The following is a 12,184-nucleotide window of genomic DNA, read 5'->3' as shown; positions in this document are numbered from 1 at the left end:
TTTTCCTGAATTTTTGCAAGAATTTCCAACTCATGTAGTGGCTCACCAATAATGACATAGCTATTGCTATGTCATTATGCTATAAGGAAGAATTAAGAGCATCAATTTGATATATTTTTTTTTAATTTATCGTAAATATATATGAAATGGATGATTGTATAAATTCGTGCGACGTTTTCGCGAATATCGTTAAGGAACATCCCATAGGTTACATCCGCCAATTTTTGTTTAACTTTTTGCATATACTGGAAAGATTTTAGTCTTCTACATCTCTTCAATGCCAAAAGTATTCGTCAAAAAAGTCGATTTGTGGTTTTCAGGACTTTTGTAAAATAAGGAACAAAAGGTGCATTTGTAATATTTAATTTTAGACTAATTTTGGAAAGATCTATCTGATGGACTTACATAAAAAAAAAGATTTTGGGGGTTTATCTAAATCGTGTCCTTGCTCTAAGATCTATCTCGATCTATCCTTCGAAATATCAATTCCATTTTAAACAGTCTCTAATATTGATGGCAATATTTTGAGTATTCTAGTGAAAGAAAATTTGTGGATAACAATTAAAGAGACTGTTGAAATATTGGAAAACAATACTTAAATCGTATTATGCTATTTAGAAAAGACTGAATACATTTAAAATCTCGATATATGGGTGCCACATTCTTTCACTGAAAGGAATAAGGGGAACTTAATAAAAAGAAGTGAAGATACGTCTGAAGTGCTGAATTAGTTATTGCACTCGTACTTTTGGACTCTTGTAGACTTTCCAGCACAGTTTCAATAATTACAAATGACAATACATTTTTTTAGATACTCTATTTTCCAAAAGTAGCTTCACTGGTATCTTAGGAAAATTCAAAATATGTTGATATCCCTTGGTAAAACGCAGATAATATTAAAAAATGCAAGAATATCTGGCGCTAGAAATTCAAAATATAAGGAAAATGCTAAAAATACGTGTTTCGTTAATTTTAATTCGGTCAATCGAGAAATACTGGGATATTTTGAAGAGAGGCATGAGAAATTCTCCAAAAACTGAGACATGAGACACAAAAAGTTTTGCTCAGAAGTGGAAAATGATGTCAAGACCGGTGGAAATAACCTTGTCAAAACTCAAAACCGTAATGGCGGGTCTCAAGAAAATTTGGTAACCAAAAGTTAAATTGAAAAGGCAATGAGTTCAAATGAATACCAAAAAAATAACGTTTTTTTTACAACGTTTTTGATACCCTAACTTCATCCGATTTAACTAAAGGTTCGAAAAATCAATTTCCGAAACCTCGATTTAGAACATTTCGAAAATTAGAGAATGTAGAGAATGCTTTTTCTTTAAATTTTAGTATTTTGTAGCTGAAGTCGAGACCTTTCCAACGCTGGGTCGCACTACTCTCTCGATGTTGCCTAATCTGAGCTATAATCAAAAATGTTTTGACCAGACTTTTACATTATTTTTTCCAGGAAAATGAAATCCTAGTTATTTTTTCTGGAAATATGTGACTTAATACTAGTTATTAAAATATATATTAGGTCAGATTCCTTAAAGGAATATGGGGAAAATATGAACTGTTTGAAGCTAGAGTATATGCGAAGCCTGAAAGCCATCTTCTATAATCATGGAAGAAGTTGAAAAGCCGTTTTCAGTAATTTTCAGTTCAACCCCAATCCGCAAAAAATTACTCTGACTCAAAAATGACTGTTTTTTTTGGTGTACAAGAAATGATCAAAAAAAATTACTAATAATTGGAATGTTAAAAATTAGTCGTATTTTGGTCACAGCATTACTCAAGATTGAATTAGTAATATAATCGTTATTTTACGGTTCTAAGAATTACTCTACCAAGTAACAAAAACGACTCCAAATGACGGTATTTTTCCGTACAAAATATGACGCACCAAAAACAATGCATTTGGCGTCCTTTACTACCCCATAGGTACGAAATCGACGTACGCACTTTGAATGAAAACGTCAAGTGCACTTCACAACTTTGTATTGTACTACCATCGTAGACACTATTTTCTCAACAATTATTCACATTTTCTATCGTTTTCTACTACGTTCTATGCAAATTTCTCAAATTTTTCCCTAATTCACTACTTACATTTACGAAGATTTTTGCCATTCGACTATTGCTCAATAAGCCATCCGACATGTCGAAAATTTTCCCACTACTGGCTGGCAACAACACAAAAAAATCTTTTGAAATTATAACTAAATAGGTCTTTTCGACACAAAATTTTAATCACATAACACTCCAGAAACTGGAGCAAAATCCTGAACCACAAAATTTAATTTTCCAAAAAATTGTCCATGTGTTTATAATGCAAAACACTGACTAATTCTTGTTTAATTTTTGTCGTCACTGTTTTTTTATGAATCACAATACACTTTTCTACCAGAGGAGCACTTGCTCCCAATGCACAATGGAATATTACACAGAAAATAATATTTTGTAAAATTGTTCGTAAATGTTTGTGAAATCCTATGGCAGACTTACTAAATGCTCGTGAATCGTATAACCCACAAACAAGTTCGTAAAATTTTGTACTTTTTTCACAAACATTGTTCGTAAAATGATCATTTGACCAACATTTTTTGTAGTTTTACAAACATATGTTCGTAAATGTTTGTAAACACACAAAAAAATGTTCGTAAAATTTTGTCATTTATTCGTATTTGTTCGTAAATTTTTGTTTGTCTGGCAAAAATTTACGAACAAATGACAAAATTTTACGAACATTTTTTGTGTGTTTACGAACATTTACGAACAAATGTTTGTAAAAGTACAAAAAATGTTCGTCAAATGATCATTTTACGAACAATGTTTGTGAAAAAAGTACAGAATTTCACGAACATGTTTGTGGATTATACGACTTACGAGCATTTCGTAGGTCCTCCATAGGATTTCACAAACATTTACGAACAATTTTACAAAACATTTTTTTTCTGTGTATTGAGATAACCCGCGAATATATCAACTACTTCTTGTATTCACAGAATGGAGTAATTCTATTTGCCATTTGATAAGTGAAATTTCCTCTCAGATATACCTATTCAGGGGAAGATTTTTTATAGGGACACTGGAAATCACTGTAAATCGGCGTAATATTTTAGTCGTGGGCGGGTAATCTCAGAGTTATTATGACGCCAAATGATTTCCGTAATTACCGTCATATTATTCCCCACTTTCCGTCATTCGACTCTCTGACGACCGTCATAGGACCTGTTTTTGGAATCCAGAATACATATATCCAACGGTAGTCTTACTCCAAATTTGGGACATATCAAAGACCTCAGACAGAACTACAGTAGAGTCTCGCTATAGTCCATATTTGGTTTCAAATTTGACACTTGGGTCGCACTATAGTTCATGTAATTTTTTAAAATTATCAACGATTTTTAGTATTGAAATTGCTCGACGGCTTCCACTTTCTTTGCGATTGTGGTACTTGTCCTTGCTCTCTTCATTGTGGATCACAATTATCACAACTACTTAATAAAGTTTGCCAAAAATATTAAAATAATTATGCATGTCGCATACTAAAAAACATAACCTAACTTAAAATCAGTGTTTTGAAATCAACGGTCGATAAATTGTGGACTATAGAGCGATGGTCTATAGCGAGACTCTACTGTAAGTCAATGCGTCAGATTGTGTGAATATGTCGCCTTGAGTAGTTTTTGTTACTTGGGTATATTAGACACGAAAGACTGTTAAACAATTAAACGGTTATTTTTAGAGAAATAGATTATCTTAGCAAAAAAGTACCATTTTTATCTTTTGATGTTAGCCGGGGAAACTAAAATCTTTTAATTTGAAAATTGGATTAAATATTAAATTATACTAGAGCTAACAACAGGGAATTTATGAACTTGCGATATTTCAAGAAGATATACCATCTTAGAAGGAATAATAGATGCTTGGCAAATAAGAACTTTGCGTCTAACATAAAATGCAAAATACATGAAATTTATGATTTAGAGAGTTTTATTAAACATTTTTTTTCTATTGAAAAAAAAACCGATTTATTCACACATGGTCTTCCTCATTCATATTCTTATCCCAATTCTCGTTATGCAATTGAAGCAAGAAAACTCTTCCAAAAGAACTTCCCAAAAACTACGTGAAAGTTGATTAGTTTAATTTATGAAATCCCATGAATTTCCCAATGGTGAATCATTGAGTTTTCTCTTAGGTAAGTTTGAATTCTCTGGAGGACTTTAGCACCTCAAATACATCCATATGATGAAAAGAAAAGCGGGAGCATAATTTTGTGTCATATTCAGAGACTTGGGGGAGTTTTCTCTGGGAAATTCACAATTTCTAGTTTTATTGTCAGACAAAAGTGCATGTGAGACTTCCTCCCTCCAGACACGTAACACTCATTCAATTTCCCAAAATTTCCTCCACCAACGAAAGTATCTTTCAGCTGGAGCCTTTGGAAGGAAAAAAGACTTGAATGTGTTCTTGGCAAGATTGACTTCTCCAGAGCACCCCTCAGCAATTCTCTCATTTTTTTTTCCTGGCCAGAGTGTGGGTTAGAAAAATGTTGAATAAACTTTTCCCATTCGTTGCCACCAACTAATATACAATATTCTTTCTTCGTCATATTAACATGATGGTCTGGAAAGTTTTTCCGATTTTTCCTGAGAATCTTATGTCCTGGGAAAAGCTTCAAAAGAGAAGAGAAATATCTTCAAGATACTCAGCTTTTTCCTAAAATTATTCAATTTGAATAGTAACGGTTCTTGTGGTGAATTATTTGTGCCTATAGCCATATTCACCACCCTCCTTAAGAGGTGAATAAAACTTTTACAGGCTTAGGCGGCCATGTTCAGTGTTTTGTTGTGATCGTGGCTTTCTGCTTAGCTCTCAGGAAAATTCAAGAAAACTGCGGAAAAACTGTAGAAATACTCTTGAAAATCCATAGAAAATGTAGTCTATTGTGTGTAGAAGGAAATCCAAGTGAAGGATTTGAGTGATCGCTAGTGAAAATAAGTATTTTTTGGTTTACAAAGTAGCGTCCTTTCAAAGGTCAGATTTTTCTACGGAAATAGTCGGCCATTAACCCAAGTGTTTTTAATTTTCTTTTTTATTCTTTTCTGTAATCAAATTGTGTGCTTTTGACAGTGAAAATTTGGAAAAAGTGTGTGTAAGTACAGTTTGTTCCTTAGAGCTGTTCTGCAAGTTTCCGGTAAATTTGGTGGATCATCTTTCAATATGTATATGACGGATATGACAGTAAGTAAATCAAAATAGGGGAGACCTGGGCAGTTGTCAGGGCAGAATTAAACAGTGGGATATTATAGATTTTCTTAGAAAGAATATTGAGCAAACTACTGATTATTCTGAGCAACGCATTATGAGAATCAATTATAAAAACTTTTCTATCAAAATAAGTCCAGTGAAGAAACGAAAGAAAAGTAGAAAGAACTGGACTGTTTTGCATCATTAAAATTCTATAGTCTTACTGAGCAGGGGATTGCATATGACAGGAGAATGAAATGGATCATTTTATCCTACTAGATTGCATAGGAGATCCTTGGTCTAAATGTGTAGGTGATTTAGCGAGAAAAGTCATCAAAAGTATTGGCTATTTTTAACTTCTTCTCTATTCATTGAAATATTAATCAGTCTTATTCAAACACAGTTGTTACCCATGTCTTTAAATTAATGGATTTAATTAAAATCTTGCAGATATCCTTGATGCTTTTAGCTCTTATCCTCCTGAAAGGTTAGTATCAGTAATGTCCTAATCAACTAAAAACCACAAAAAAAAAAAACGCATTTAAAAATGTTTCACTCTGGAGAACTTTTCCATGGGAAACGCATCAAGTCAGTATAGTTTCCTTTTTTATCCCAAGGAAACTGCTTTACCCAAGGGGATCCCTCTTCGGAAAAACTTTCCATCGTTGTAGTCAACAAATTGCAAATGAGAATTTAATGAATTTTCTGGTGTTTATAGTTGCAACACTGGAATTGCTTTTAATTTCCTTCACTCATAAATTCTTTAACGCCTTGAGTTTTAGTGCATTTTATTATAAAAAAGTAAAACGTACATTAATCTACTACGAAAAAGTCGTACAATTTCTTAAAGTGAGAGAAAACTTGCAAACATTACAAATTTATAGCAATTTTCTCATTTACAACACAATTCTGTGAATTATCTACAGTTCTGGGGAGAATTTCTCACTTGGAATTGATAAATTGGTTAAGTTATTCGTAATAATCAAGATAACAGATCTACTAAATTCCTTTAAACAAAAACCCTCAATTTACAATATGTATTGAACGCCATCTGTGATAGAATTCTGTGACATCTTTCACAAAGGAACTGTAATTCAAATTTTACTGGTTTCTAATCCCGTTTTTCTGTTAAACATAGATCTGTTAAATGCTTTAAATATTTGACGTTTACACCTTTGTCAATTCAAGTGTGAAATCCTGCTGCAATTTATTTTAAACATTTCCATTATCCTATATTTCAGAGTTAAGAAATTACGTGGGAAAATAGATATATCTTTTTTTTTTAAATATTTTAGTGTCAATCTGACGTATAATTTTGAATTCATGTCTACAAATTCAGAATATTTTATTATCCTTAACCTAGAAATAATAATATTCAGATGATAGCCATCTAAAGTACAAAAAGGTTTAACTTAAAGCTTCCCAAAGATATTCAACGCAAAACAAACAAACAAATACTTAGTCTCCAAGTGATAAATGATAAATTGTACAAAGTGAAATGAAATGTGAAGAAACTGAGCTAAAACCTGAAGATTTAGTTTGTGACTGTGCCACTTCCAAGGGACTTCATGAGATTGTAGCAATCCTGAAGGCGTTTCTTGTCTCCAACCTTCTCAAGGCTCTTTACTGCCTCAGCCAGCATACCTGCTCGCTCCCCAGGAGTCGATAGCAAAGGTGCTGGGAGGTATTTGCATGCCACATAAAGTGCAGCTGCTTTTTGCCTTTCTCCACTCTCCCACTGCTGTTGACTGCGATCCTTGCCACAAATTATCGATGGTTTTGTGGCACGATGACGTAGAGTTCGATCCAGGAGCTCCTGAGTGCGTCCTGGTGAAGCCCCTGCCATCAGTCTGTAGACAGCTTCATAGAGATAAACTCTCTGCTGAACGTTCTGCAAAGCAAATCCCATTAGAACCTCCTTAAAAAGTTTCTTATTTGCCTTCAACTCACTGGAATTCCATCTGTTATGAGACGTAGGAGATCCAGATCTTCCTGGAAGTGACGTACTGTAACGTCACAGACTGGGGTATAGTTGGGAACATTCTTAACGCTCAACTCCCAAAGAGCCGTACGGGACTCTAGCAACCAGTCGCAAACAAGGAGCTGCACAAGCTATAGACATTTTGTCCATCAGTAAATGAATTTCGGACAGTAACATAACCTCATAAGTTCACCAATCAAAACTAAGTGGACTCGATTAATCGCAGCCGGTGATAGGGCGAATCTCGAGGGTTGCACTGTAGAAGTACTGCAGCTTTCGAACACAAGACGTGCAGTGTTTTACAATGCACCCACGCAATTCACCTGGTAGAGCTGGGAACCTGAAAACTAACTTGAATATAGCAGAGTTCAGTACTCACCAGTTTAGGCTCCCTGGCCGAACTGCATTTGTTAAGTGTAAGACTCGTTCGCAAATGCTGGCTTCCTCTTAGACATTCATTGAAGACGTCGGAAAAGTTGACTTTCTCCTCCCTGGAAAGCAAGAGATCGTCAGAACTCTTCAACAAACCTCAAAGATCAAAGTAACTTACAGCAACCTCTTCTTGGCCATGAAAGCTGCCATAAGTGCCAATGGGAGTTCATCTGTAGCTTCTTGAAGTACTTTCGGCAAAACACTGACTCGCGCGTAGAGATCCTTAGCCTTGTCATCTTCTCCCAAAAGCCAGAAAGCTGCCACACTGATCAAGCTGCACCACCAGTTCGTAACGGTATCCCTGGAGTTATCAAATTTTCCCAGAGCATCGCCTTCATTTCCTTGTGACTTAAGGGTGTCAATCAAGAGTTGAGTATAGCAGAGGACATCGCAGATTTGCGTTCCTGTGCAAGACGTCATCAGATTCGTCTGCTTCTCGCCAGCTGCTTTTGTTCCCGATGAAGCACCTCCGCCGCAACCGACCAGACACTGCAGAGCTCTCTTCAGAAGATGTTCTCGATATTCACGAGTTGCATAAGCCAAAGGGTCACATTTGTTTTCCAATTGACTGAATTCTTCAGTAAGTCCAGAAGCTCCAAAGTGAAAAGTATGATTAACAAAGTATCTGTAGCCGTATGGTGTAAACTGCCAAGTTAATTTAGCTGGAACGTTTCCGCAAACCGCCAAACGTTCAGCCTTGGCCTTGCTGACGTAGTACCGAGAGAAGAATTTGAGGAACCGTGGGTAAGTTTGCTTGACACGAAGAGCAGCCGTAAGATAGATCTCCATAAGTTCATCTGGAGCCATCATGTGAGCAGCAGCATCAGCCATATTTACGGAACACAGAGACAACAGCAATCCATAAGGATCTTCCTTCATATCAGATGCCAAGTGCAACTGATTCAAACGATGATAGATCAAAGCGATCTCCTTTGCCGATGCCTGAGCTTCCATTCGAGTTTGTGCTGGACAGAAAAGTCCTCCAGCTTTGCGACTGAGCCAACGTCCTATCCATAGTCTATGGAGAAAAGTGCGGATATACTGCCAGGAGTTTGCCATGAAGCACTCCAATCTCGATGTAGGCAGAGACAGTCCGAACATCTGCAAACATTCTTTGTATTCCTTGTAAGCTTCCGATGCATTTCCTGCCTTGAATTCAACTTCTGCGGACTTCTTACACCGAACAAATTCTGAAGCAACCTTGGATTTGCTGTTGAGAACAGGGTCACCGTATACTAACATCTTGATCAGGCAGAACCAAGCAATAACAACATTAACCAGCCATAGAAGCAGAGTCCCTCCAAAAGAGTTCCACGACAGTGGGGAATCATCGTAAAATTCATCAGTTGACAGAATATTTCTCCTTGAAGAAACCGAGTCATCGCCAAAGAGATCACCAGAATTTCCTGTTCTTGAAAGAAGTTGCCTGAAGGGATTAACCGTGAGGACTGCAAACATCACCATACACAGCATAATCCTGGAATTTGCTGTCATTCCTCGCTTAACGGACCTCATAATCTCAGACTCCTCGGGTTCTTCCTTGATGTTCTCATCATATGGTGAAGGAGGTCCTGATACTTCCGAAGGAGACGGGGACATTGAATGACTGGATTCGTCACTTCGTGGCGGAGTCATTAGGGAGGCAGATCTCGTCATGTACTCCTCCTTCTGTGGTTGTCCCGTCAGCAGTAATCCCTTGAGGGACTTGCCATCTTTAGCTGCTGATCTCAGCATAAAGTTCTCAGCCTTTAACTTCTCATTCTGTCTGCGTAAGTCACGAATCGTTTCGACGGCTTTACGCAAAACGGCGGATTTGTTCAATTTGGCATTCTCCCCAACCATCATGGTTTTTAATTCTTCAATGCGATCATTGATCGAACGGCGGTACTTTTTCTCAATAGCATTGTGGGCACTACGTTTGCCTTCCTTTGGCTTGCCTGACAACAAAAATTTGAACAGTTAGAAGAAGACTTACTGACTGATTTTTGATGAGGACTAGAACGTTTTTGATAAAAGACGCTTGTCTTTGGACTTCGAACCGGTCGCAGTGAGACACAGAGATACACCGGTTTTCGGGAGAAAGAAAAGAAAGCCAGGGCCCTATGGCACGAATTCTATTTGATAGTATCAACGACCGTAGAAAAACACGAAAAGGAGCCTCGGATACTGGATGAAATGGACCGACAATAAAGATATAGAGAGAGAGAGAGATACATCAGTATCCTGGAGAAAGAAAAGGAAGCCAGGGACCTACGGCACGAATTCTATTTGATAGCATCAACTACCGTAGAAAAACACGAAAAGGAGCCTCGGATACTGGATGAAATGGACCGACAATAAAGATATAGAGAGAGATACACCAGTTACCTGGAGAAAGAAAAGGAAGCCAAGGACCTATGGCACGAATTTTATTTGATAGTATCAACGACCGTAGAAAAACACGAAAAGGAGCCTCGGATACTGGATGAAATGGACCGACAATAGATATAGAGAGAGATACATCAGTATCCTGGAGAAAGAAAAGGAAGCCAGGGACCTACGGCACGAATTCTATTTGATAGCATCAACTACCGTAGAAAAACACGAAAAGGAGCCTCGGATACTGGATGAAATGGACCGACAATAAAGAATGCGAATAATAGACACATTCTAGATTCTATTGTTGCCTCTGTATCTGGGGAGTAAGAAAGGCGTAACAAAGGAACTAATATTTATTTGTACTATTGTTTTCCTGGTTTTTGATGCCCTGTGGAAGGTCCCAACCAAGAACAGAAAGGTCGGCTAATAAAAACAAAAAGAACAAGAACGTTTTAGACCGAAATTCCAACTACGAAAATAAGACTGGAAATCGACTTCAGATAATCAAGCTTACGTCGACAACGGAAGTTCAAAATACACGGAATACGCAGGCGAGTCTATTAGAGACAAAGGGAAAGCTATTCAACGATAATTTTCATTTCGGACGCCAATTCTTCGAAATTGCAATGATTTTGATGTTCAACTACAAAAAATCCGATAGGAACCTAGTTCTAACGAAAACGTTCCCAATAGGAACCAATCAAACAGGAACTTCAATTAGAAAAACTTCATTTCAAACTCACCTGTTGACCATCTGGAAATGGGAATCTTATTCTCACTGTCCAGCATCACGGGGATCCCAGTGGCTAGGAGAGTTCCCTGGACCAGAGTACCGGGCGTACCTGTCGTCGAGTAGACTACACTGGGATTGGTTTGAAGTAGAACTGAGGGTTTATCGGAAACAGCAACGCTCTGAAGGGTCAGAACCTGCGAGACCTGCTGCATCACTTGAGTTTTAGGTGTCTTGGGCTCCTGTTGCTTCACCAGTTTCTTGGCCAGGATGAGAGTGTTCTGAGGTGTTGAGTTCTGGGTGACAAACATCTGTTGCACCGGAGAGACTTTAGTCACAATCATAGGGCTCACATTGACCCCAGTAGTTACCGTAGAGGCTGCAGCTGGAGCTGGGGAGAAACTGGAACCTAGGACGGGATCTGAAGGTGCTAGGGAATTAAAGACGGGCTGCGGAGAGGGTTGAGGTGGAGAAGATAGTGCTTGAGGGACAGGGACAATTGCTGCAGGAGAGGGTGAATCTTTGGGATCTTCTCCAATACTCGAAATTGGAGATCCCATTGAATGGACACTGTGAGGCGAAAGAGTGCCAAAGTCCTCATTGTCTGGCAGCTCCAGGTTGTCAAAATTCGGAATGTCGGTCATTTGGAGTAAATCTGCAAGACGCACAAGATGATGAAACATTCACTGTACCACTGCAAATCTCTAAATACTTAAACTATTTACTTACCTTCATCAGAAATTTGACTGAAGTCAAATCCGTCCGTCCGAAAGGTATCAATGTCCATGTCCATCTTGCCAAAATTCATCCAATCCCCTGGATCTTCCATCATCGCGTGATGGTTTTTTTTTCTTATCCGCGAGTGTGGTGTGTTTTCTCCGTGAGAATCAGCTTATGTCCGTTTTCAGCCAATCAACGCAGAGGATTGAATCATACGATGTGACGTCACTGAGAAATCTAACCTGAAATCGCAATAGCGCAACATTTAGCTACATTTTCCACAGTAATTTAGAAGAACAATTTGATTCTCGATAAGTAAACAAGAGTTCAATGGTTTACTTACAAGATCTAATCACTGGGACCTTCAGATGCACTGTTAAATTGATAATTTTTATCACTTTTGCGTCTTATGAAATTCATCGCTGTTGCACTTTTGACGTTTACACTGTTTTTGCCGTTCTTTCAGAATTTTATTTGGGACGTGGGATTACGTGTCCCAGTTGCATAAGAAATTCACCACTTTAGGGTTTTATATCTCTTTGAAAATTTGAAACGTTGAAACTTTGAAATTTTGTAATGACAACACAGTAATTGCAGTTATATTATTATCCTTATTGACACTTTAACTAAAGTTACACTTTTAATAAATAAATAAAAATGTAATAAATTAGACGGTGTAATAAATTATTGATTATTCCATATAGTCCATATAACTC

At 37.3% G+C, this 12,184-nt stretch overlaps 1 protein-coding gene across 1 annotated transcript; it reads right to left on the bottom strand.

Annotated features, from left to right (window-relative positions):
- Positions 1-6,018: 6,018 nt before the first annotated feature.
- LOC129807705 (sterol regulatory element-binding protein 1) lies at positions 6,019-11,924 on the bottom strand. Its single transcript, XM_055857152.1, has 7 exons — positions 11,812-11,924; positions 11,478-11,710; positions 10,762-11,403; positions 7,779-9,597; positions 7,608-7,719; positions 7,198-7,359; positions 6,019-7,138 (listed from the first exon to the last, which is right to left on the bottom strand). The coding sequence occupies exons 2-7, from the start codon at positions 11,578-11,580 to the stop codon at positions 6,782-6,784; spliced, it is 3,195 nt and encodes a 1,064-aa protein (XP_055713127.1). The 5' UTR covers positions 11,581-11,710; positions 11,812-11,924; the 3' UTR covers positions 6,019-6,781.
- Between the last annotated feature and the right edge of the window lie 260 nt (positions 11,925-12,184).

The sequence above is a fragment of the Phlebotomus papatasi genome, chromosome 3, assembly GCF_024763615.1.
Source record: "Phlebotomus papatasi isolate M1 chromosome 3, Ppap_2.1, whole genome shotgun sequence".
NCBI lineage: Eukaryota > Metazoa > Arthropoda > Insecta > Diptera > Psychodidae > Phlebotomus > Phlebotomus papatasi.
This window is presented reverse-complemented; position numbering and strand designations above follow the sequence as displayed.